Source organism: Pan troglodytes, chromosome 7 (genome assembly GCF_028858775.2).
Source record: "Pan troglodytes isolate AG18354 chromosome 7, NHGRI_mPanTro3-v2.0_pri, whole genome shotgun sequence".
NCBI lineage: Eukaryota > Metazoa > Chordata > Mammalia > Primates > Hominidae > Pan > Pan troglodytes.
Genome location: NC_072405.2, coordinates 64,708,226 through 64,731,606, shown reverse-complemented (window position 1 = coordinate 64,731,606; position 23,381 = coordinate 64,708,226). Strand labels below are relative to the sequence as shown.

General features: G+C 40.7%; 1 protein-coding gene and 1 non-coding gene across 2 annotated transcripts; both read left to right on the top strand.

The window, feature by feature from the left end:
- Positions 1 to 10,332: 10,332 nt before the first annotated feature.
- On the top strand, positions 10,333 to 10,443 carry LOC112204284 (small nucleolar RNA SNORA3/SNORA45 family). The gene has a single exon (XR_002937855.1). It is a non-coding gene; the product is annotated as a small nucleolar RNA SNORA3/SNORA45 family (small nucleolar RNA).
- A 7,264-nt stretch (positions 10,444 to 17,707) lies between these two features.
- MOS (MOS proto-oncogene, serine/threonine kinase) lies at positions 17,708 to 18,833 on the top strand. Its single transcript, XM_528144.7, has one exon. It carries the CDS (start codon positions 17,708 to 17,710, stop codon positions 18,746 to 18,748), a length of 1,041 nt encoding a protein of 346 aa, XP_528144.2. The 3' UTR covers positions 18,749 to 18,833.
- The last annotated feature ends 4,548 nt before the right edge of the window (positions 18,834 to 23,381 follow it).

Below are 23,381 nucleotides of genomic sequence, written 5' to 3'. Positions count from 1 at the left end.
CACTACACTGCTCAGGCTGGTCTTAAACACCTGGCTTCAAGCGATCCTCCCACCTTGGCCTTCCAAGTGTTGGGATTATAGGTGTGAGCCACCGTGACCAGCAGAATTCCTAATCTTTTGGGGGCCATTATCTATCTATTCCCAGTTGTGTGAGGTCAGGTATCAGCATGGAATGTAAGTAACAGGACAGCTAACTAACTTTGATTTAAGCAATAATGGCAATCAATTATTTAATATTACTGGAAATATGGAAGTAGGCAGTCAGAGCTGTCAGAATACTTGTCACCTTAGTGTGCCACTTCCTGGTTGGAAGGTTTTCGCAGCTTCAGGCAGCATATCTACATCCAGGGCAGGAAGCTGGAGGGTGTAGCTGTCCCAGAAGTGGCCTGGAAGATTATCCTACATCTCTCTCATTTGCCACAAATGGGTCCTTTGACTACCATTAGCTGCAAGAGTAGCTGCAAAATAAATAAGTAAATAAAAATGGGTACGTAGCTTTTTCAAGCTCCTAGACAGAGGCAGGCAAGAGGGTTGGAAATGAGTGTGTGGTTGTGCAGCTCACAGTGCCTGCCTTTGGGGGCATTTTCAAATGTGGACCTACAATTTTGTAGGTCCACACCTACACATATTTTGTTACATTAATCTTTATGTTCATGCTTTCTGATGCTTTTGTAAATTAATTGCTAGTATACTGCCCTTGTATCCTGCTGCCCTGCTAAACTCATTTATTATTTCTAGAAGATGTTTTGTAGATTTCGTGAGATTGTTTATATATACATGATTATTTTTTCCAAGAATAAAGAAAGTTTTACTTCTTTCTTTCCAATCTCTATGACTTTTTTTCTTTGCCTTATTTTGCACTGCATAGGTGATCCAGTATTATATTGATTTAAAGACTGAAAGCAGACATTTTTGCCTTGTTCTCAATCTTTGGATGAAATAATTCAGTCTTTTACTATTAAGCATGATGTGAGCTCCAGGTGTTTTGCAGATGCCCTTTATCAGGTTGAGGGAGTTCCCTTTTATTACTAGTTTGCTTAGACATCTTAAATGGATTTAAATGTTATGTGCTTTTTTTGCCTCTATTTAAATGACAATACAGTTTGTCCCCTTTATTCATTAACTTAGTGACTTAATTAGTTGACTTTTTAAAGTTAATTCAACCTTGGATTTCTGGAATAAACTCTACTTGATTACAGTATAGTCTCTTTTGTATATATTACTAAATTTAATTTGTTAATACTTTTTTTTTTTTGAGACAGTGTCTTGCTTTGTTGGTCAGGCTGGAGTGCAGTGGCGTGATCACGGCTCACTGCAACCTCCGCCTCCTGGGTTCAAGTGATTCTCCTGCCTCAGCCTCCTGAGTAGCTGGGATTACAGGCATGCGCCACCATTCTCCGCTACAGAGACAGGGTTTCACCATGTTGGTCAGGCTGGTCTCGAACTCCTGACCTTGTGATCTGCCCGCCTTGGCCTTCCAAAGTGCTGGGATTATGGGTGTGAGCCACCAAGCCCAGCCTGTTAATACTTTTTTAAAAATTGTGTTTATGTTCATGAGAAATATTGCACTGTACCTGCCTTCCTTCTTCTCCATCTCCTGCTTCCCTTTCTCCTCCTCTTCCTCTTCCTTCTTCCCCTTCTTCTTTGCAATGTCCTTGTTTGCTTTTGATACTAGAATGATGCTATTTCTTAAAATGAGTTAGAAAAATCGATACGCCTCTATTTTCTGAAAGACTATGAATAAGATTGGTATTATTTTTTCCTTAAATATTTAATACAATTAACCTGTGAAGCCTTATGGTCCTAGAGTATTCTTTATAAAAATATCTTTAATTATAAATAAAAATTATTTAACAAATGTAAGGCTATTCAATTTTTATTTCTTCTGTAGTCAGTTTTGGTAATTTTTTTTTTTTTTTTTTTTTTTTGAGACAGAGTCTTGCTCTGTCGCCCAGGCTGGAGTGCAGTGGCGCGATCTCAGATCACCGCAACCTCCACCTCCCAGGTTCAAGCAATTCCTCTGGCTCAGCCTCCCGAGTAGCTGGGATTACAGGCATGTAATCCACCATACCCAGCTAATTTTTTTGTAATTTTTAGTAGAGATGGTATTTCGCCATGTTGGCCAGGCTTGTCTCAAACTCCTGACTTCAGGTAATCCTCCCACTTCAGCCCCCCCAAAGTGCTGGGATTACAGGTGTGAGCCACTGCACCTGGCCCAGTTTTGGTAATTTTTTTCTAAAGGAATGTGTCCATTTTACTTAAATTGTCAAATATATTAGCATAAAGTTGTTCATACTATTTCTTTAATATCCTTTTAAGGTCTTAGGCTCTATAGTGATATGCTCTTATTCATACCAAATATTCATAATTTGTGTTTACTTTCAATTTTTCTTGAGCGGTCTAGCTAGAAGTTTATCAATTTTACTGATTTTTAAAAATAAAGCAACTTCTTTGTTTCATTTACTTTTTCTGTTGGTTACCTTCCATTATTTACTCTATTTCTAGTTTAAGATGAAAACTTACATGAATTACTTTAGACTTCTTTTTCTAATATAAACACTTAAAGCTATAAGCTTTTCACTAAGCACTGCTTTAGCTGCATACCAAAAATTTTTGATATATCGAGTTTTCATTTTTATTCAGTTAAAAATATTTTATAACATTCTTTGTGATTTCTTCTTAAATTCATTAATTATTTGGAAGTTAATGATCTAATTTCCACATATTTAGGGAGCTTCCAGATATCTTCCTCTTAATGAATTTAACTTCATTGTGATGTGAGGAGCACTCTGTTTGATATTCATCCTTTTAAATCTAGTGACACTGGTTTTATGGCTTGTCTTGGTAAATGTTCCATGCAAACTTAAAAAGAATATGTAGTTTGTCAGTTTTTGGGTCAAGTCTGATCAGAGTTGTGATGATTAACTTTATGTATAATATCTTAGCTTGCTGGGCCACAGTGTCCAGATACTAGGTCAAATGTTAGTCTGGATGCTTCTGTGGGAAACATCACTTTTGTTTTCTATGAAATTAACATTTGAATCAGTGGACTTTGAATAAAGCAGACGTATCCAGTTAGCTGAAGGCCTTAATAGAACAAAGACTAGCCTCCTCCAAGCAAGAAAGAGTTTTGCCAGGAAACTGCCTGTGGACCTGACAACTCTTCCCTGAGTTTCCAGCCTGCCGGCCTACAGATTTTGGACTTGTCAAGCCCCTACAATCACAAGTCAATTCCTTAAATGTTGACAGATGATAGATAGATAGATAGATAGATGATAGATAGATAGATAGATAGATAGATAGATAGATAGATAGATAGATAGACAGATCAATCCTGTTGATTCTGTTTCTCTGGAGAACTCTAACACAAGCGTTGTTCCCCTTTTCTGTATAACTGACATTTTTTGTCTGCTTGTTTTACCAATCACTGAAGGAAGAGTGTTTATCTTCAACTATAATTATAGATAGTATCTTTCTGTTTCATCTTTTTTGCTTTATTAATTTTGAAGCTCTATCATGCCCATTTAGGATTACTACGTTCCTTGATTCCTTTACCATTCTGAAGTATCCTTCTTAATTCCTAGTAAAAGTTCTATTTTAAGTTATGCTTTTTCTTGCTGTTAATATAGCCATTCCAACTTTCTTTTCACTAGTCTTTGACTAGTATTTTATCATTTTCTATTCTTTTACTTTTGCTTTATAGGGATATTTATATTTAACTTAGTTTTCTTATAAACAAAATATAGTTGGGTTTACCTATTTTTATTCAGTCCAACAATCTCTGCCTTTTAATTGGACTGTTTAGACCACTTATGTTTAATTTAATTATTGACAGGTTTGGGTTTAAATATATCATCTAACTATTACCTTTCTATATATTATATAGATATTTTGTTCCTTTTTTCCCCACCCTCTTTTGGGTTTATTAAGTTTTGGGATTTTTTTTAACCTCCACTCTTGGATTATTAGCTATACCTCCTAGTTTTACTGTTTTAATGGTTCTTCTAAGGTTTCAATATATATCCTTAACTTACGATAGTCTACCTTCATAAAATACTATGTTACTTCAGTTATAATGTGAACCTTAGAACAACAGGCTTCCATTTTCCCTTCCTTTCCTTTGTGCCATTGTCATCATGCTTTCTACATATGCTTCAAATCCAACAATGCATTATTATTATTACTACTACTACTATTTTAAATATTCAATTGTCTTCTAGAGACAGTTGAAAAAGAAGAAAAATCTTTTACTTTAGCCCATATTTACCATTTCCAATATTCTTTATTGCTCTGTATGTGTCCAGGTTTCTATCTGGTATCATTTCTCTTTTTGTATTTTTGATAGTGCAGGTCTATAGGCAACAAATTCTCTCAGTTTCCATTTGCCTGAAAAACTCTATTTCGTCTTCATTTCTAAACAATATTTTTGCTAGATAAAGAATGGTAAGTTGATGCTTATTTTTTCTCTCTCAGCAGTTTAAATATTATTTCATTATCTCCAGCCTGATGAGAAGTCTGTGAAAGCAGAAGAAAATTATATTAATTATATCAAACCTTACTGCAGCCCCAGCTGAAACCCTGATTGCAGTGTTTTGAGAGTCCCTGAGCCAGAGGGCCTAGCTAAACTGAAACTAGATTCCTGACCAAATGGAAATAATGAGATAATAAATGTTAAATCAAACCCACTAAGTTTAGGGATAATTTGTTTTGCCAAAATAGATACCTAATTCAGAGAATATCCTAAAATCTTCCACACAAAAAAAAGTTAGTTACATGCAGAGTACCAGGAGGGAAGCATTAGACTTCTCCATAGATGTTCTTAAAATTGTGAGAGAAAATTAATTTCAATATACAATTTGGACCAAATTATTAATCAAATGTCAGAGTAAAACACATTATCAGGCATGTAGGGACTGGAACAAATGATCTCCCATGTATTCTTTTTCAGGAAGCTACTGAAGGATGTATTTCACCAAAATAAGAAAATAGGCCGGGCATGCTGGCTCATGCCTGTAATCCCAATACTTCGGGAGGCCGAGGTGGGCAGATGGCCTGAGCTCAGGAGTTTGAGATCAGCCTGAGCAACATAGTGAGACCCCATATCTACAAAAAATACAAAAATTAGCTGGGTGTGATGGCACGAGCATGTAGTCCCAGCTACTCGGGAGGCTAAGGTGGGAGAATCACTTGAGCCCAGGAAGTTGAGGCTGCAGTGAACTCAGTTCACGCCACTACGCTCCAGCCTGAGTAACAAAGTGAGATCTTGTCTCAAATAAATAAATAAATAAATAGAAAGAAAATAAATCAGATGAGAGGAAGGCATGGGATTCAGGAAAAAGTGAATCCAAACCAAGAGAATTCTAGGAATAAAAGTAAAGGGAGGCCAGGCACGGTGGCTCACGTCTGTAATCCCAGCACTTTGGGAAGCTCAGGTGGGCGGGTTACTTGAGGTCAGAAGTTCAAGGCCAGTCTGGCCAACATGGTGAAACCCTGTCTCTATTAAAAATACAAAAATTAGCCGGGCTTGGTGGCATGTACCTGTAATCCCAGCTACTTGGGAGGCTGAGGTGGGAGAATTGCTTGAACCCAGGAGTCAGAGGTTGCAATGAGCTGAGATCGTGCCACTGCACTCTAGCCTGGGCAACAGAGTGAGAGTCTGTCTCAAAAATATAAATAAATAAAACAAAATTTTAAAAAGTAAAGGGAAAACCCAAAACGGTAACTAAGTAGTAGGCATAACAGCCATCAACTTTGGAATAGGAGAGCTACAAAAGTGTATGCCAAAACAGAAGGTAAATACCCAAACATCCATCTCAAAAATTTGAAAATAGTTGCCTCTGGGTGACAGGAGCTAGGTGAGAAAGGGAGATGGTGGTGAGCAGGAGGTTCCTATCTCACCTACCTATAGGGAAATTTTTGTTTTTTTTTTATTTTTGAGATGGAGTCTCGCTCTGTAGCCCAGGCTGGGGTGCAGTGGCTCAATCTCAGCTCACTGCAACTTCCACCTCCTGGGTCAAGCAATTCTTCTGCCTCAGCCTCCTGAGTAGCTGGGATTACAGGAATGCGCCTCCATGACCAGCTAATTTTTGTATTTTTAGTAGAGATGGAGTTTCACCATGTTGGCCAGGCTGGTCTTGAACTCCTGACCTCGTGATCCACCCACCGTGGCCTCCCAAAGTGCTGGGGTTACAGCTGTGAGCCACTGCACTTGGCCCCTATGGGGAAATTCTATCTCAATCCCAATCAGGTCTTCCCCACACTCGCTATTTCTCCAAAGATAATTTATTTCCTGGATCACAGAACTGATGTCTCCATGAAGAGCTCTAACTTTATGCAGAATTAGTCTTAAGAGTTCAAACATTGTTCTGCCTTATTTTACAATCATTTTATTCTCAGACAAGCATACTCCTAAGGGCACTGTTTCTTCATTGCTGTAGAATATTCCAGCAACTGAGACACATTGCACCAATCATGATAACCAAGAGAAATGGAATATGATGATCAGCCAGGCCTGAAGACCCTAAGAAGTGAAAAGAACCTCCACAGCCACTGGAACTTATGGAGCCATGAGTGTGCAATTTGACTAAATCGTGCTGACACTCCAAGCAAGCCGCACAGGCCTGGTGCATTACCTGTCATCACAGGGTCACTCTCCCCTTCCCAGGAGTGGTGTAAGAACGATTTATTATAGTCCTGAGGGGAAAAAGAAACTATCCTTGAATGGGTGGAGAGTAAATTTTGGGAGGGACTGTAACTGGGTTATTCAAAACTAGAGTCTTTGGAATCCTGTATTCTTTTTCTTGAGACAGGGTCTCACTTTGTCACCCAGGCTGGAGTGCAGTGGCAAGATCTCGGCTCACTGCAGCCTCAACCTCCCGGGCTCAAGCAATCCTCCCGCTTCAGTCTCCTTAGTAGCTAGGACTATAGGTGTGTGCCACCACGCCAGGCTAATTTTTTTTAACTTTTAGTAGAGACGGGGTGTTTGTTGCCCAGGCTGGTCTCAAACCCTGGGGCTCAAGCAATCCTCCCTCCTCAGTCTCCTTAGTAGCTAGGACTATAGGTGTGTGCCACCACGCCAGGCTAGTTTTTTTTAACTTTTAGTAGAGACGGGGTGTTTGTTGCCCAGGCTGGTCTCAAACTCTGGGGCTCAAGTGATCCTCTCGCCTCAGCCTCCCAAAGTTTTGGGATTACAGGCGTGAGCCACCACGCCCTGCCAGAATCCTCTATTGTAACCGAAACAATGAGCATGAAATAGCACGAGGGGCTTAGAGGACTGAGACCCATTACAGCTGAATGCAGGAATTAGGTACCCTGGGGTAGCTTAAACCTCCGCTCCCCTCTATTGCTCTGGTCTTTGCCAGAGGTGCATCCCCTGGTAAATGCAGAGGACATTTGTTGCCTTTGGCTGCACATTTAGAGAAATTACTTCCCCCCAAATGCTCATGGTCTGGTTGAAATAGTATTTTTAGGTGCCTGCCTCCCAAAAAAGGAGGCAAAATGATGTACCAGTGTACCTATCGGTACACTGGTACAGCCAGGAAGTCAGAAAATGAACAAAATTGGCCTGTGGGTTGCTTCCTTTGAAGACTAAAGGAAGGGCTGAAGAATCAATCCAGTGGTGGTATTCTGGCCTAGCTTTCTGCTGGGACCACTGCCATAGCTCCTGCTTCCTAGTTCTCTAGGAACTAACTTCTTGCCTACTTTGGAGTATGGTTCTTAAGGTTCCTATTGGGTCTGTAATCCTCCAGAATCTTTCCAATAAATTTCTTTGCTTAAGTTAGGTTCTACTACTTCTTGGAACCTAAGAGCTCTAATTAATACAGTGGTTAACTGTGGACTGTAGTAAATTGAATGCAGCTATTCCTGTTCTGTCAATGCTATGCCTAATTTTGTTTCTATATTGAAAAATTGTCATAAGTAATTCTCAGTTTTCATGAGCCCTCTTAGGAATCAGGCTAATACAGTCTTCTCTCTCCCTGTTAACACCACTAACAACAATATGTTGATGTACCTACTCCAGCTTGATGTCATCATGTAGTGCAATGGAATTTAAACCGATGGCCTAAACTAGAGCCAAATATTATAATTACCCATTACATGGTAATATACTGATTAGGGAGGATAGGAACATGGAAGACAAGGCGTGGGTTATTTAATAAAACAAACCAAGGAGTAGAGAAGTGTAAGTTAAAAGCACAGGAAACAATTAACAAGGGACAACACAATGTAAAACCCAAGTTATTCAAAATGGTGACTAATTTTGAATAATTTCCTATATTTCTTCTAGTGTTTCCCTGCCCCTACTTTTTTGTTTTGTTTTGTTTTGTTTTGTTTTTTGAGATGGCATCTCACTCTCTCGCCCAAGGTGGAGTGCAGTGGCGTGATCTCAGCTCACTGCAACCTCCACCTCCCGGGTTCAAGCAATTCTGCCTCAGCCTCCCGAGTAGCTGGGACTACAGGCACACACCACCATGCCTGGATAATTTTTTTGTATTTTTAGTAGGGATGGGGTTTCACCGTGTTAGCCAGGATGGTCTTGATCTCCTGACCTCGTGATCCATCCACCTTGGGCTCCCAAAGTGCTGGTATTACAGGCGTGAGGCAGCAGCCTGGTCCCCTACTTCTTCTGACACTGGCTGCTGTTAAAATCTGGAGTTGCAGTCTTACTTCACCTGGATCGACAAGGTTGCTAAATACACGAACTCAACACTGATCCTTTTGGTGGAAAAAATGACACTAGCTACAATATGTCTGCTATCTCCTGTGGGGCCATCTGGGGCAAATTATTGCCCTTTCCCCACCATGCTTGGGTTGGGCCCAATGTGAGGACCAATATGGACTCAAGTTATTATAACATCTGGTTATATAATAGTACATAGTAAATGGGCAAGAGCTGCATCAATATTCAATGGTGGAAGAGACCGAGCCATTCTGTTTTGGTAACTGGCAACTCACTTTTTCTGAAAATAAGTGTCAATGATAATTGGGATATATAAACCTCAAGTCAGCCTCCCGCTGACCGTTCCATGGATTGTTAAGAATTACACTGTGGTGAGCTAATAAATACAAAAGCCTAAAGCAAATGTTACTGTGAATAACGGGAACATTTAGTAAGTATCCACTGGTCTGAGTGGAGGAGCAAGGATTTTGCGTGATGATTATCCCACTCCCCACTCCCAGAAGCCCTGCAGCCCCACTTGAGGCAGGTGCCCCTCCCCACATACTTCACTGCTTCCCAGGGATCTCCTGCACAGAGAAAAGCGACTCTCAGTTATATTCTGGGTTACTCAGTAAATGGGTTATGAAAGTCATTAAATTAATTTCTCATATTTATTACATACACACACAAAAATATCAACAGAGCAAACAAAACTTAAGATTCTAAGAAGGCTGGGGAGTTGAGCCACTGGTGTGTGCGTGCTTCTCTATCTCCTCTTCCTGTGTACAGATTAGGATGTGACAGAGTCTTAATTTAAAGTTTGAAACTATAATCCTCATTTCCATGAGAATTTGTAGTAGTAGGGAACCTGAGCTCAGCAAAGGAGGCTGCGGACGAGCCTCCAGTCTTTGGTGAGCCTCTTGTCTTCCTGTGGACTTCACCTCCTCACCTGCCTTTGCTATCCTGGGTTACCATGTTTAGACTCAACTCTAGCTCAGCACCCTCTGGTCTTGGGTAGGTATCAAAAATTAAATCTTTTTGTCTAGCCTTGGTTTCACACCCCCTCCCTTATATCTTTCCTATAACATCCAATAAGAGGATATCCTGCTTTCCTCCCTAGCCCAGATCGACTCGCCATGGGCACCACCATGTCTAAATGTCAGCAGGGCACTTCCAGCCTTCCTCAGTTTGTAACGGACCATTATAGTGCATGGTCTTTTAAATCTGCAATAGGTACACCAGGGGTGACCCCAAATTTTAATTTCGCCTTTATGGATCCTGGAACCATGGTATCCTGAAGCATTTAAAGGAGGACCAGGGAAGTCACCATGCCAACTAGATTGTTTCATGTATACATGGAAAGATTAGGTTCTGACACAAGTTCCCAAGAAAGTAACCAAAACCTCACTAAAGATGTTGAGAGAACCACCGGGAAGTCCTGTCAATTTCCTGTTCAAGTGTGACCCACTAAGACCACACCCCGCCTCCCATCTCACAACAGCTAAAGACCGAATAATTGACTTCCTCCTCCTTCTCTGCCCCCAGAGTCACCCAAAATCGCCTTGAGTAGAGTTCCAACAAGTGTCCTGATGTTCCATTTTCAAAGATGCCAACCGGAGATGCCCAGAGCTTTGCTATAAAGTGTCTCTTAATCGCATATAAAATTCAGCCTCACCAAGACTCAAGTCACATTCTGAGTGTCCCGGTGTGCTAGGGCACTTGCAGAGAATCTGCTGGTCTTGATTCACTGGTGGGGGCAATCGGTGCCCAGATTAGGAACATGCCCTGCCTGGGGTTTTAGACAGCGGGCTGGCAGTCATCTTTCCTCACACCTATCAGGCAGATGGTACCTGCCATGGTGTATTGTAAAGTTTTAAAAAAATAAAAAAATTAAAAAGAACAAAGAAAAATTCAGCCTCAAACCATTAGCACTGCAATCCTCAAGCCATTAAGAAGGCACATCCTAGAAATAATTAGAATATTTTCCATCTAGAAAAGGCAGAATATGGCTGGGCATTGTGGCTCACACCTATAATCCCAGTATTTTGGAAAGCCAAGGCAGGTGGATCACTTGAGGTCAGGAGTTCGAGACCAGCCTGATTAACATGGTGAAACCCCATCTCTACTAAAAATACAAAATTAGCTAAGCATGGTGGTGCACACTTGTAATCCCAGCTACTTGGAAGGCTGAGGCAGGAGAATTGCTTGAATCCAGGAGGCGGAGGTTGTAGTGAGCCGAGATCATGCCATTGCATTCCAACCTAGGCAACAAGAGTGAAACTCCACCTAAAGAAAAAAAAAAGAAAGAAAGAAAAGGCAGAATATTTGAATATTTCAGAATGGCTGAAAATAAAGTTAAGTCTCTTTTCAGATAAGTCTAGGCTGCAGAAGGCCAGGAGAGAAAGGAATTGTTTGTATTTCAAAAAAAAATCTTAGTCGACTAAGAGGCATTAAGAAGATACATTCTATATACATAAAGAGAAACTAGAGAAAAAGGAAAATTAAAGATTTGGGGACTAGATTATGATAAAATCAGCTTAGAGAATCACTTGGATTTATGCATTGTAAACTTTGGTATAATATAATAATATGTTGGTAGGAAATGTTATATATTATAAAAGGAAGCTCAAAGAAGAGAGAGAATAAATTTTAAAGGCTTTAATATCATTACTATTTACTAAATTAAATTGTAATGAAATACATGAAGCTGTGTGGGTTCTAATATTGCCAGAAATTGAATAGTAGAAGATAGAATTGGGTGCCATCCAGAACTTGTGCATACGAACCTTCTGTGTGTAATGTTGCACCTGGTCACTACGTAAGGATCAGATAATGGCTAAATGAAATTTTCATACATAACTGGGGAAATTCGTTTGCTTGATTTTCCCTTCACCCACATCTCATAAGGTAGACTCTGAGAACAGTTTTCTACCATACTCAAAGGTTTATTATCACAAAAGAAAAAAACCTCTTGGCTGAAAACTGCCACCTTCTAGGAAAACTGCCAGCTAGTTATACTGACAACCTCCCAGAACTGAAAACAAATTAATCATACATGGTTTATATAAAACAAAGCCACACAGAATGAGCTATGAGGAGTGACTCTACAAGAAAATAATTTGATTACACATCTTAGTGGCATACAGTATAAGGATAAAAACAACTGCAAAGAAATCTTAAATTTTATTTAATAATTTTTATCAGATAAATTAGTAATTAGATTAATTTTGTTTGGAATCAAGCTTTCAAGTATAAGGAAAGAGAAGGAAAATAATAAAATTTAAATGCTTTAATTGGAAATCATACTGTCAGAACTGAATTAGAAATATCATTAGAAATCCATGCTTTTTAAAAGAAAAAAGAGTATATGTTTTCCAATTCTGTCAGCTAAAATGAACTAATAACAAGGGCTTAGGAGAATGAACCTAATGTGTGCACTTAATGCTGAGATTATGGCATCTTTCCAGGATACCCTGGAGAAATGACTGATTCCAAGAGCCATTATGAGCCTGAGGCAACTTGCTGTATGTACCAAGAGGCAAGAAATAATTCATAGTAATGGGACTGTGTCAAAAGAACACAACAGGGCCCCCCACTGGCCAAAGTGTGTCAATTTGAGCAGCAAAAATAATAATTATTGCAGTTGATTAAATCACATTGAATCTATGAGAGGCCACGAGTCCATAATGATACGCATGAGAAAATTTTGCTTAAAATTGAGTAAAGATGGTGAATTGAATAGAGTATATTACTTTTGGATCCTTTATTCAAACATCCTATTATTTTGACACATTTATCAGTGAAAAATACAGAATTTAGTAAATATTAAATACAAAGTTAGAAAGCATTTTCTGAGGCGGGGCGTGGTAGCTCACGCCTGTAATCTCAGCACTTTGGGAGGCCGAAGTGGGAGGAAAGCTTGAGCACAGGGAGGTGGAGGCTGTAGTGAACTGTGATCGCGCCACTCCACTCCAGCCTAGAAGACAGAGTGTGAGACGCTGTCTCAAAAAACAAACAAAACAAAACAAAAACAAGCAAGCAAACATAGTCTGGCTTGAGGGAAGATGCCAGTATGTGATCATAAATTGGACAAAATCATTCAAGACAGCCGCATTTTAATCAGATCAAATTTCAAAATTTCAAATATCTATAAGCATTTTATGTTCTTAAAAACATGAGAAAATTGCAAGATATCATTAAATTCAAAGGTTTCCAAAACCAGTTTGAAACACATTTGTATGTCTTAAAACCTTTTGTGAAGTTTAGCTGTATTTAGAGAAGTAAAATTTTATTTACGTATCTCCAGAGTCAAAATACAAAACCCAAGCGATCAGGGCAAAGTGGAAGCAACCAACCCCAACCTCCCCGCATGGAAACAGATAGTGTGCGCTGGTCACATCCAGGGACGTGCTCCATGCAATCCACAAACTAAGATCTGCCCCGACCATATTATATGGACCATATAAAAATTAAAGTAGCTGTATATGTACTTTACTGACATAGAAACAAGTCTATGTTATATTGCTAAGTATAAAATTCAAATTTTAGAATGTCAATAGTATAATCCCACTGAAGTAAAAAAAAAATTGATATGTTTTTCAAGTTTGACTCTATAATCTTTGTATGGGAATTTTTAGTAAAGCATATATATTCATCTACAGCTTAACTTTTTAGTCTTAAAAAAGGCAAAAGTGAAATTTCGACGATGAAATCCACGGTTGTAACCAGCAATACCACACTTGCACGGTTGCAATACTCGCGCTCTTCGCACTGTAACCTCTGGAATCCACTGTAACCTCTCGAATCCGCTGTAACCCGAGATCTCTTAACCGGTCGGTCCCCTGCCAGGACTCGGGCGGCCGTCAAGAGTGCGCAGGCGCAAGCGCGGCCGCCGTCGGTGGGGTTTTATGTGCTGTTGAGACTGCTGTTGAGCTTCTGGGCCTTTTTAAGACTGCCTTCCAAAAGACGACGTGATGACTCTAAAGAGAAAGGAAAATTTGTTGCGTACGCAGAAGGGCAGGCTGGGCGCACTCTGAGCGTCTTTCGGGGACCGACGGCCTCGCCCACGTGCTTCCGGGCACCAGCGCGCCCAAAGCCAGTGCACCAGGAAACGCACAAAAGCCCCAGCGGGCGAGCCCGAGGGCGAGCCCACGGGCAGCCAGGAGGCGGCGAGGGCGGCTTGTCTTCCAGAGAGACTGGGGAATCAAGAAAGGCAGAGCCACCTCCTCGGCCCCAGCGCAGCAAGTGCAGGAGGCAGGGAGGGCGCAGCGCCCCGCCGTCCCCGGTACCCGTGGAAACCAGTGCGCGCCCCGGGAGCTGGGGCGGCTCAGGCCCAGCGTGCCCAGAAAGCCAACCACGTTGGTCAGGAGGACGCTCTCCCACGATCCGCGATCCTCAGGCTCTGATTAAAGTCAAATTAAAAGGAGCTATCCGTTCTGGTATCTGTTGTTACTCTTGTGATAAATATGGTGTTTGATACGAAAGTATCTTAATAGTCATGCTGCCAATCAAAGAACAAAACACGTAAAGCCTGTGCGCTAAGAACACGAGAGCATTTCGCTCCTCAGGAGGTGCAGCTTATCTTGTCTCCTTTGTTTCATATATAATTCCAAGGAGAATTCCTTGTTATCAACACATTTTGCTCTTTGCCTTTGGGGGATGACATAGGCATATTGCATTTGATCAGATTAGTGTTAACCTTCCACCCACGTTTTTACTACATGCTGTACCAGTAATACAGCAGGATTTTATACCTTTAACCGCAAAATTCAAGAGCAGAAAAATACTCAAATTTTATGTTAGTTTAACATGAAAACGAGTTATTTCAGCCCTGATAGGATACTTCTAAACCAATACTACCTAACAAATCTGTTTCTTATTCGTATAAGCCCATACACATGGTTTTTTAAATGAGTTTTATAAATAATAATTAGCATTGAGGCCCTGATCTAAGTATTTGAAACTCTGTTACTCTTCACAACAATCCTGAGATGGGCATATTTTCCTCATTTTGCAGATAAGGAAACAGGCACTGGGACGGTAAGAAACCCAGACCATCTGGCCCCTAATAGCCTTTTACCACCATGCTAAAGCTTTACCCATTTTTGAGATCCAAAATATTACATAGTGCACACATATTTGGTAACCAAATCAGGATTAAACATTAAAGTTAAGGGCCGAGCACAGTGCCCTGTAATCCTAGCATTTTGGGAAGCTGAGGCGGGCAGATCGCTTGACCTCAGGAGTTCAAGACCAGCCTGGAAAACATGGTGAAACCCCATCTCAACAAAAAAATACAAAAATAGTTGGGTGTGGTGGTGTGTGCCTGTGGTCCCAGCTACTTGGGAGGCTGAGGTGGGAGGATTGCTTGAGCCAAGGAGGCAGAGGTTGCAGTGAGCCAAGATCACACCACTGCACTCCAGCCTGGGTGACATAGTGAGACTCTGTCTCAAAAAGAAAAAAGCAAAATTAAAGTAAGAACATAATAAGAAATATGTTTGGCACTGTGTTACGGGGAGAAAAAATCAATAGGGAGATAGATCCTGCTTTCAGGGTAAGTGCAATTTGCTGAGTAAAAGAAATATTTTAAGATACCTTAAAAAAGAAAACAAAGGCTGTTGTAAATTGGATATTCAATTAAATATTCTTGGGCAGATTGGCAGATGATAGATCTAATGAACTTGGGGTTTATAAATACACAGAATGCCACATTTTCACTAATACCTTATGTTTTGGGTAAAGAGTAAAACCAACTTTGAAAATGAATTGTGTATACAATTATCTTAAAAATAAAGATTATATAATAAGTCACATTATCTTGCATTATGTGTAATATCTAGGGGGTTAAGGCACTCTTATTCTGCTAATATTCACAGCACTCCTATTATATAATCATTTCAGAGCCCTGAATTATAATCCCAACTAGGTGACAGTTACTGAGTAAATTTTGCAATGTAGATTTATTATAGAATATAATTGTATTACTTTTTCTCTATTCATTGGCATCCTTTTATATTTGGGGTTTGACACAATTGCACACAACAGTCTTTCTACTAAAATATTCCACAGAGTTGGCCAGGCATGGTGGCTCACGCCTGTAATCCTAGCACTTTGGGAGGCTGAGGCAGGTGGATCACCTGGGGTCAGGAGTTTGAGACCAGCCTGGCCAACATGGTGAAACCCCATCTCTACTAAAAATACAAAAGTTAGCTGGGCATGGTGGCATGCGCCTGTAATCTCAGCTACTCGGGAGGCTGAGGCGGGAGAATCGCTTGAACCCAGGTGGCGGAGGTTGCAGTGAGCGGAGATCGTGCCATTGCACTCCAGCCTGGGCAACAAGAGCGAAACTCTGTCTCAAAAAAAAAAAAAAGATTGAGGCTCAAGCAGGTTAAATATTATACACACACTAGATCACATACTAAGCCACACAGGTAGTATAGAATAGAAATCCTATTCCAGGGCTTCACAGACCTCAAATTGCTTCTGTAAATTGTTCATGTTTATTAATTTACCTTCTCAAAGTCAATATACTTCAAAAACAGAACTGCTATCATTAAAATGTGGTTACACATAACCTAGCACATAAGTGCTTTAGAAGAAGGGAACTTTACCATTTGATTTTTTAAAATATAGATCCTAACACTTTTGTGTGTGTGTGTGTTTTCTCATGAATATGGTAATATTATTGGTCCTTTTACCAAAGATATGGTATGAAATTAATTTTTTGCTTAGAGTCAGGATCTTGCTCCATCATCCAGCCTGGTGTGCAGTGGCACGATCATAGCTCACTATAGCCTCAATCTCCTCAGTTCAAGTCTCCTCCCGCCCCAGCCTCCAAAGTAGCTAGGACTATAGGAGTGCACCACCACACTCAGCTAACTTTATTATTATTTTTTGTAGAGGCAGGTCTCAAATTCTTGGCCTCAAGTGGCCCTTCCACCTTAGCCTCCCAAAGCACTGGTATTATAGGCATAACTCACTGCACTTGGTAGAAAATTAATTTTCATTATAAAAATCAGAAAGGAAGATCTTATTGTCTGATGGCCAATACCATGAATTTCATTCCAACTTCTGGTTTTCTACATTATATGTAGGTACCAGTGATTTTGTGCCATTTTTATTTCTTCAGATTTTTTCCTCTTCTACAATTCTCCCATATGTGTTATTATTTGAAGCCCTGATCACAGCTCTGAATCATTTCTATTCTTTTGTCTCCCCCAACTCTGGTTCAAAACTTCGGTAACTCATTTGCTACGAAGTCTAGAATCTCTCTTGCAAGTGAGCTGACCGGTTGGGCCAAATCGCCTTGGAAGGGAAGGATTGTTAGGAAGTCAGTATGTTGCTAAGATGTCTTGCTAATTTGCTGTGTAAGCTGCATAGAGTGTCAGGGGATTCTCCTTTCCACTGATGAATTTAGGTGTGTGTTATGATCTGTATCAGTGATTCTATTTGGATTGATTAAGGTTGCAATTTTTTATCCATATGAATGTTGCACCTAGTTTTTCCCTTTAATTGGTTAAACAAATGTCTGCTGTTTGCATTTTAACTCTTAGCCAATACCTGCTGGAAGTGATTTAATGCAGCTGGAGAATGACACTAACAATCATTACAGCCTGCAAAGTGTGAAACAATTTCATTGTGCTTTGTGGTCTCTTTAGTCTGAGGACTGATAATGTGCAGCGGATGAGACTTGAAAAAAACGTATTTTATTATAATTTAAGAAATAATGTAAAAGAGGGGTGAGTTCTGGGGCAGCTCCATGCTGTTTGTCTGGCATGAGCTTGTTTTTATAAGAATTCACTTCAAGTGTGGAAGGGAAATGCTTTCATCTGAAAGGGATAGCTGTGCTTCATTCCGGTTTCTCCCTCCATCTGATAAAAACTCTTGCTGAGTGACAGCACAGATGTAGCTCATTTGGAACAAGTGAAGGAAAAGGAGAAAAGGGATGAGGTGGAGCGAAGGAGTAGTCAGTCATGTTTCCAAAGTCCCGCGGTTTCCCCTAGTCTCTTCATTCACTCCAGCGGCCCTGGTGTCCCCCTGCAAAGTGCGATGCCCTCGCCCCTGGCCCTACGCCCCTACCTCCGGAGCGAGTTTTCCCCATCGGTGGACGCGCGGCCCTGCAGCAGTCCCTCAGAGCTACCTGCGAAGCTGCTTCTGGGGGCCACTCCTCCTCGGGCCCCGCGGCTGCCGCGCCGGCTGGCCTGGTGCTCCATTGACTGGGAGCAGGTGTGCTTGCTGCAGAGGCTGGGAGCTGGAGGGTTTGGCTCGGTGTACAAGGCGACTTACCGCGGTGTTCCTGTGGCCATAAAGCAAGTGAACAAGTGCACCAAGAACCGACTAGCATCTCGGCGGAGTTTCTGGGCTGAGCTCAACGTAGCAAGGCTGCGCCACGATAACATCGTGCGCGTGGTGGCTGCCAGCACGCGCACGCCCGCGGGGTCCAATAGCCTAGGGACCATCATCATGGAGTTCGGTGGCAACGTCACTTTACACCAAGTCATCTATGGCGCCGCCGGCCACCCTGAGGGGGACGCAGGGGAGCCTCACTGCCGCACTGGAGGACAGTTAAGTTTGGGAAAGTGTCTCAAGTACTCACTAGATGTTGTGAACGGCCTGCTCTTCCTCCACTCGCAAAGCATTGTGCACTTGGACCTGAAGCCCGCGAACATCTTGATCAGTGAGCAGGATGTCTGTAAAATTAGTGACTTCGGTTGCTCTGAGAAGTTGGAAGATCTGCGGTGCTTCCAGACACCCTCTTACCCTCTAGGAGGCACATACACCCACCGCGCCCCGGAGCTCCTGAAAGGAGAGGGCGTGACGCCTAAAGCCGACATTTATTCCTTTGCCATCACTCTCTGGCAAATGACTACCAAGCAGGCGCCGTATTCGGGGGAGCGGCAGCACATACTGTACGCGGTGGTGGCCTACGACCTGCGCCCGTCCCTCTCCGCTGCCGTCTTCGAGGACTCGCTCCCCGGGCAGCGCCTTGGGGACGTCATCCAGCGCTGCTGGAGACCCAGCGCGGCGCAGAGGCCGAGCGCGCGGCTGCTTTTGGTGGATCTCACCTCTTTGAAAGCTGAACTCGGCTGACTGAAAACCTGGTCAAGATAAGTTTTTGTCTGATTCTATTTGTTTTTAAAGGAAGTGGAGATGTCGAAGAAAACATATTTGTAGGATGGAGCTTTAGAAAATAAAGTTACTAAAAACTCCTTTAGTCTCCAGTGCTTTTTCTAGGACACATTAGCAAAGCTACAAGTCTAGTACCTGTTGTCTCAGTACTGTTAGTAACTAATCTTATTCATATAGTCATGTGCTTTGCTTTCCATTGCTAGTATTTCATTTATTTAAATTTGTTATTGATAAAAGTTTGTCCAAAATAGAACTCCACTGCAGAAATGTCAAAATTTTCTATAAATCCATATATATCCCATACCTACCACATAAATTCCAACTATTAATGGTGTAGTTGCTCCCACACCAAATCAGTAAAAACTTTTAAAAAATAAGTAATGCTTTCCTACTACTCCCCCCAGTAAAACTTCTTGTTTGTAATGACCTTCACTCATAAAAGTCATACACTGAGGTACATTTACATTCAAAGGAATTATATCATAAATGACTTATTGTAATATTTTTAACTTGTGCATTGCAATGAGTAGAAACATTTTGCTAAAACACTTCTAAACTGGGTCATTTTTACCTGGTATTGGGACTCAGAAGTAGAAGATAAAGATTATATGATGTGAGAGGAAAATGTAGGAGTAGAAGGTAAAGATTATATGATGTCAGGAATCATGAAATTTAACATTTGGATGGAAGAGAACAGACAAATAGAACTAGATTGCCCACTCTAGACATCAAAACAATGGATGTTGGTACATAGGATTTAAAGGAGAAGGTGATTGGATTTTGTCATTGGGACAGCTTTGACTTTCTTTTAGCAATAGCAGTTTCTGTGCATGGTGGAAAGCAAGGCTGATGCAATGGCTGGCAGAGGGAATGGCAAGGCCCTGAAGCAGAGGCTGTGCATGCACTGTTAAGGAGGGAGAGGCAGGAAGCTTAAAAGGGGGTCAGAGACATAGAAATGTTTTCAGATTTTTTATCTGGTATCATTTAGTTTTAGGTTGAAAGAAATAATTTTATTTGTAAAATGAGCCACCAGAGGCAAAGATAATTGATAAAGTTTAGATACTTGTAGAAGGGATGAAGCATAGTACCTAGGGGAAGAGATTGTCATCTTGGAGAGAAAGGGCATCTCTTCCCAGGATGGGAGCCAAGGGTGGGGGCACACTGGTATTATAGACACATTTACCCTAGGAAAAAGGGGACTGGGGAAGCACACATCTGTGAACTTCTATTTTTTTTCTGTTAAGAGTGGTTGAGGGTAGGGGAGTCTACAGAGTGAGAACATGGTTTGAAACTGTTCTTCAGAAAAGCAAAAGGGAGCTGTCTGTGGCCATGTAAAACACTGACAGAGTGCTGCTAACTCTGTCCAGGTAGTTGGGGGAACAAACCACCTATACCGATAAAGAATTCCCTTCTCTGATTATTATTATTATTTGAGATGGGGTCTCATTCCATCACCCAGGCTGGAGTGTAGTGGCACGATTTTGGCTCACTGCAACCTCCACCTCCCCAGTAGCTGGGATTACAGGCACGTGCCACCACACCTGGCTAATTTTTGTATTTTTAGTAAAGACGAGGTTTCACCATGTTGGCCAGCCTGGTCTTGAACTCCTGACCTCAAGTGATCCCCCCACATCAGCCTCACAAAGTCCTAGGATTACAGGCTTGAGCCACTGTGCCCAGCCCCCTTCTCTGACTATTGTGGCAATAGGAGTTCATGTTGGTAAGTTTAAATTACAATAGTATCTTCCCTTCACCTGGAGACCACATAGAATGACAAGATGAAGAAGGGGGAATAAACACTGTAGGCTCCATAATCAGTGAATCTGGGGTAGAGAAAACAAACTCTAAAATGTGATAACTAAAGATTGAATGGAGCCTTAAGGAAAGAGAGCAGAAAGGATAAGGGGTGGCTGGCGTCAGGGCAAGGGGGTGGGGACCAAGGGACCCAGCAGTGACAGATCCCAGAGAGACCTGCAAAATTAGGGGCCCTGGAGAACAGGAGCCCACTAGGAAGTGCAAATGTTGGGGAAGAAATCAGAGAACAGGAATGAGAGTGCTGAGGTTAGAGGAGTTGGTAGAAAAAGAAGGAAGAGCAGGTGTTACGGAGGATCCAGCCATGCAGAGCTCAGAAATTGGCAGCAAAATTCAGCTGCTGGACAGGAGGGGGTCACCCTGGGGACAGGGCAGGGAATACTGGACAGGCACAGAAGCCTTCTGGGCCCGGTTTGCTTTGGAGAGAAAGAAGGTTGTGGCTGCATGAAGAAATCCACAGAAATGCCATATTGGAAGGAAACAAACAGATGAAAGAAGTCTGAGTTGTTGGAAAACCACCCTGGTGAGAGGTAGAACAGGTGCATGACTGCTCCCTCTGTAGCAGCTAAGAGTCAAAGTATGCTCTTTGACATACACATCAAGTCAGAGGTAAAGGCATACTTAACAGTGCAAAGATAAGTATTAAGCAAGATAATACGGGCGGGCGCGGTGGTTCACGCCTGTAATCTCAGCACCTTGGGGGGCCAAGGTGGGTGGATCACCTGAGGTCCGGAGTTCGAGACCAGCCTGGCCAACATGGTGAAACCCCATTTCTACTAAAAATAGAAAATTAGTCAGGTGTGGTGGCACATGCCTGTAATCCCAGCTACTTGGGAGGCTGAGGCAGGAGAATCGTTTGAACCCGGGATGCAGAGGTTGCGGTGAGCTGAGATGGCGCCATTGCACTCCAGCCTGGGCAACAAGAGCGAAACTCCGTCTCAAAAAAAAAAGAATAACATTTACATCAAAACTCCATAAAGACTGCTTTTAAAAAAGAAACGACAGGTCAATCTTGTTTAAAACTATCAGTGTAAAAAATTATCAGTGTCCTAAGTAAATATTAGCACACAGAATCTAAGAGTTAATTTTTATAATCATGCACATGTTATATTTAATCAAGTGGATTTCTTCTAAGATGCAAAAATAGTTTCATATTAGAAAATCTATTGACTTACTTCATCATATTAGCAGGTTAAAAGAGTAAGAACATACGCTGAGAATACATTTGACAAAATTAAATGTTCATTCCGGGTTTTTAAAAAGAGACTCAAAAGAAGGAGGAATAGATATTTACCTAACCCACTTTTAAAAAAAAAAAATACATAACTAATGTTAATTTCTTATATTTCTTATTTTTTTAAATATATTAATACCATGATTATATAACATAGGGAAAACTGAATAAAGGATATGTTATACAAGAATTTTATGTACTGTCTGCAATTCTTCTATGTCTAAAGTTATTTCAAAATAAAAACTTAAAAATGTATAGAACACCACACATTTCAGCCCAATAGCTACCATATTAACAGGAAATCATTCCACTAAAGTCATGAATAATGTAAGAATGCCCACTACTGCTATTATGATTTAACGTTTTATTGGTCAGTGATATTTAAAAAGAAAATTAAACTTGAGGTCTAAAACTGTAAAGAGAGAAGAAAAACAAATTCTGTTTGCAGATTCTATTTTCAGGATGTATACTTGGAAAAGAAACACAAGACAATTAATAGAAAAACTAAAACAAAATAATTATGTAAGTTTGCAGGATATAAAATTAACATACAGAAATCAGCAGACTTCAACTATGTAAACAAAAATCAGCTAGAATTTATAAAAGAAAGATTCTTTTTACAATACCATTGAAAAAGATAAAATATTCCCTTTGACACAGCCACAGACTGCATGTTTGGTGATAGCAGGGCTGGAGGATGAGATACTTGGCTAATATGGTGGGGACATTAGTCATATACAGAAGGATTAGACAAGTAAGAAAATACATCGAGGAGAATGGGAGCCAGGATTTGTAACTGTTAGAAAAGGAAGTTACAAGTATAGAAATGAGGAAGTCTAGAATAAACCCTACTGAAATTGAAATAGGAAATGTCAGATTGAGTTTAGAAGTATCAGTATGAACATGTAGTTTTTAATAGAGGTAGATGAAAGGAGATATAGGGATAGATATACTAACAGACATTAATGTGTGTGGGTCTGTGTGTGTGTGTATGCACATACATGTATTTCCTAGCTCTTTCCTTTGACAGGACCTAAAGTAATGACACTCTGGAGCAGATTAACACCAAACTTTAGTTCTGAATTCTGACTTTTTAGTTTCTGAATTTTTATTCACAACAGGAGGAAACCAGGGCCTCTTGGAGAAATGGCGATTCCAGAGCAGGGAAAATACAAAATGAACCAGAACATCTTGTGCCTCCAAATAAAGAAATGCTCAGGAATGATAGACACCTGTTATAAGGACACAGGAGCTGGCTTGAATGATCTCCTACTGGCTGACCTGAGATAATTTTAGCATTAAAATGATTAATGATGGTAAATCAATTAGAAATGAATAGTCATAATGAAGGAAATAGGAATCAATAATGATATAAATAATTATATAAATAAATGTTGGAGAAAGGAAAGCTCTACCTTACAATAGAATACCAACAAATATTAATTGCAAATAAGCACAAAATAATTATCCTTACAGTGAAGAAGTCATACTGACATTATCTTACAAGTGATGTAGACAGATATACAGAAAGGTATCTTACTCAAGATA

Excerpts from the sequence above, each read along its gene's own strand:
- MOS (XM_528144.7), top strand. The coding sequence starts at position 17,708 with ATGCCCTCGCCCCTGGCCCTACGCCCCTACCTCCGGAGCGAGTTTTCC.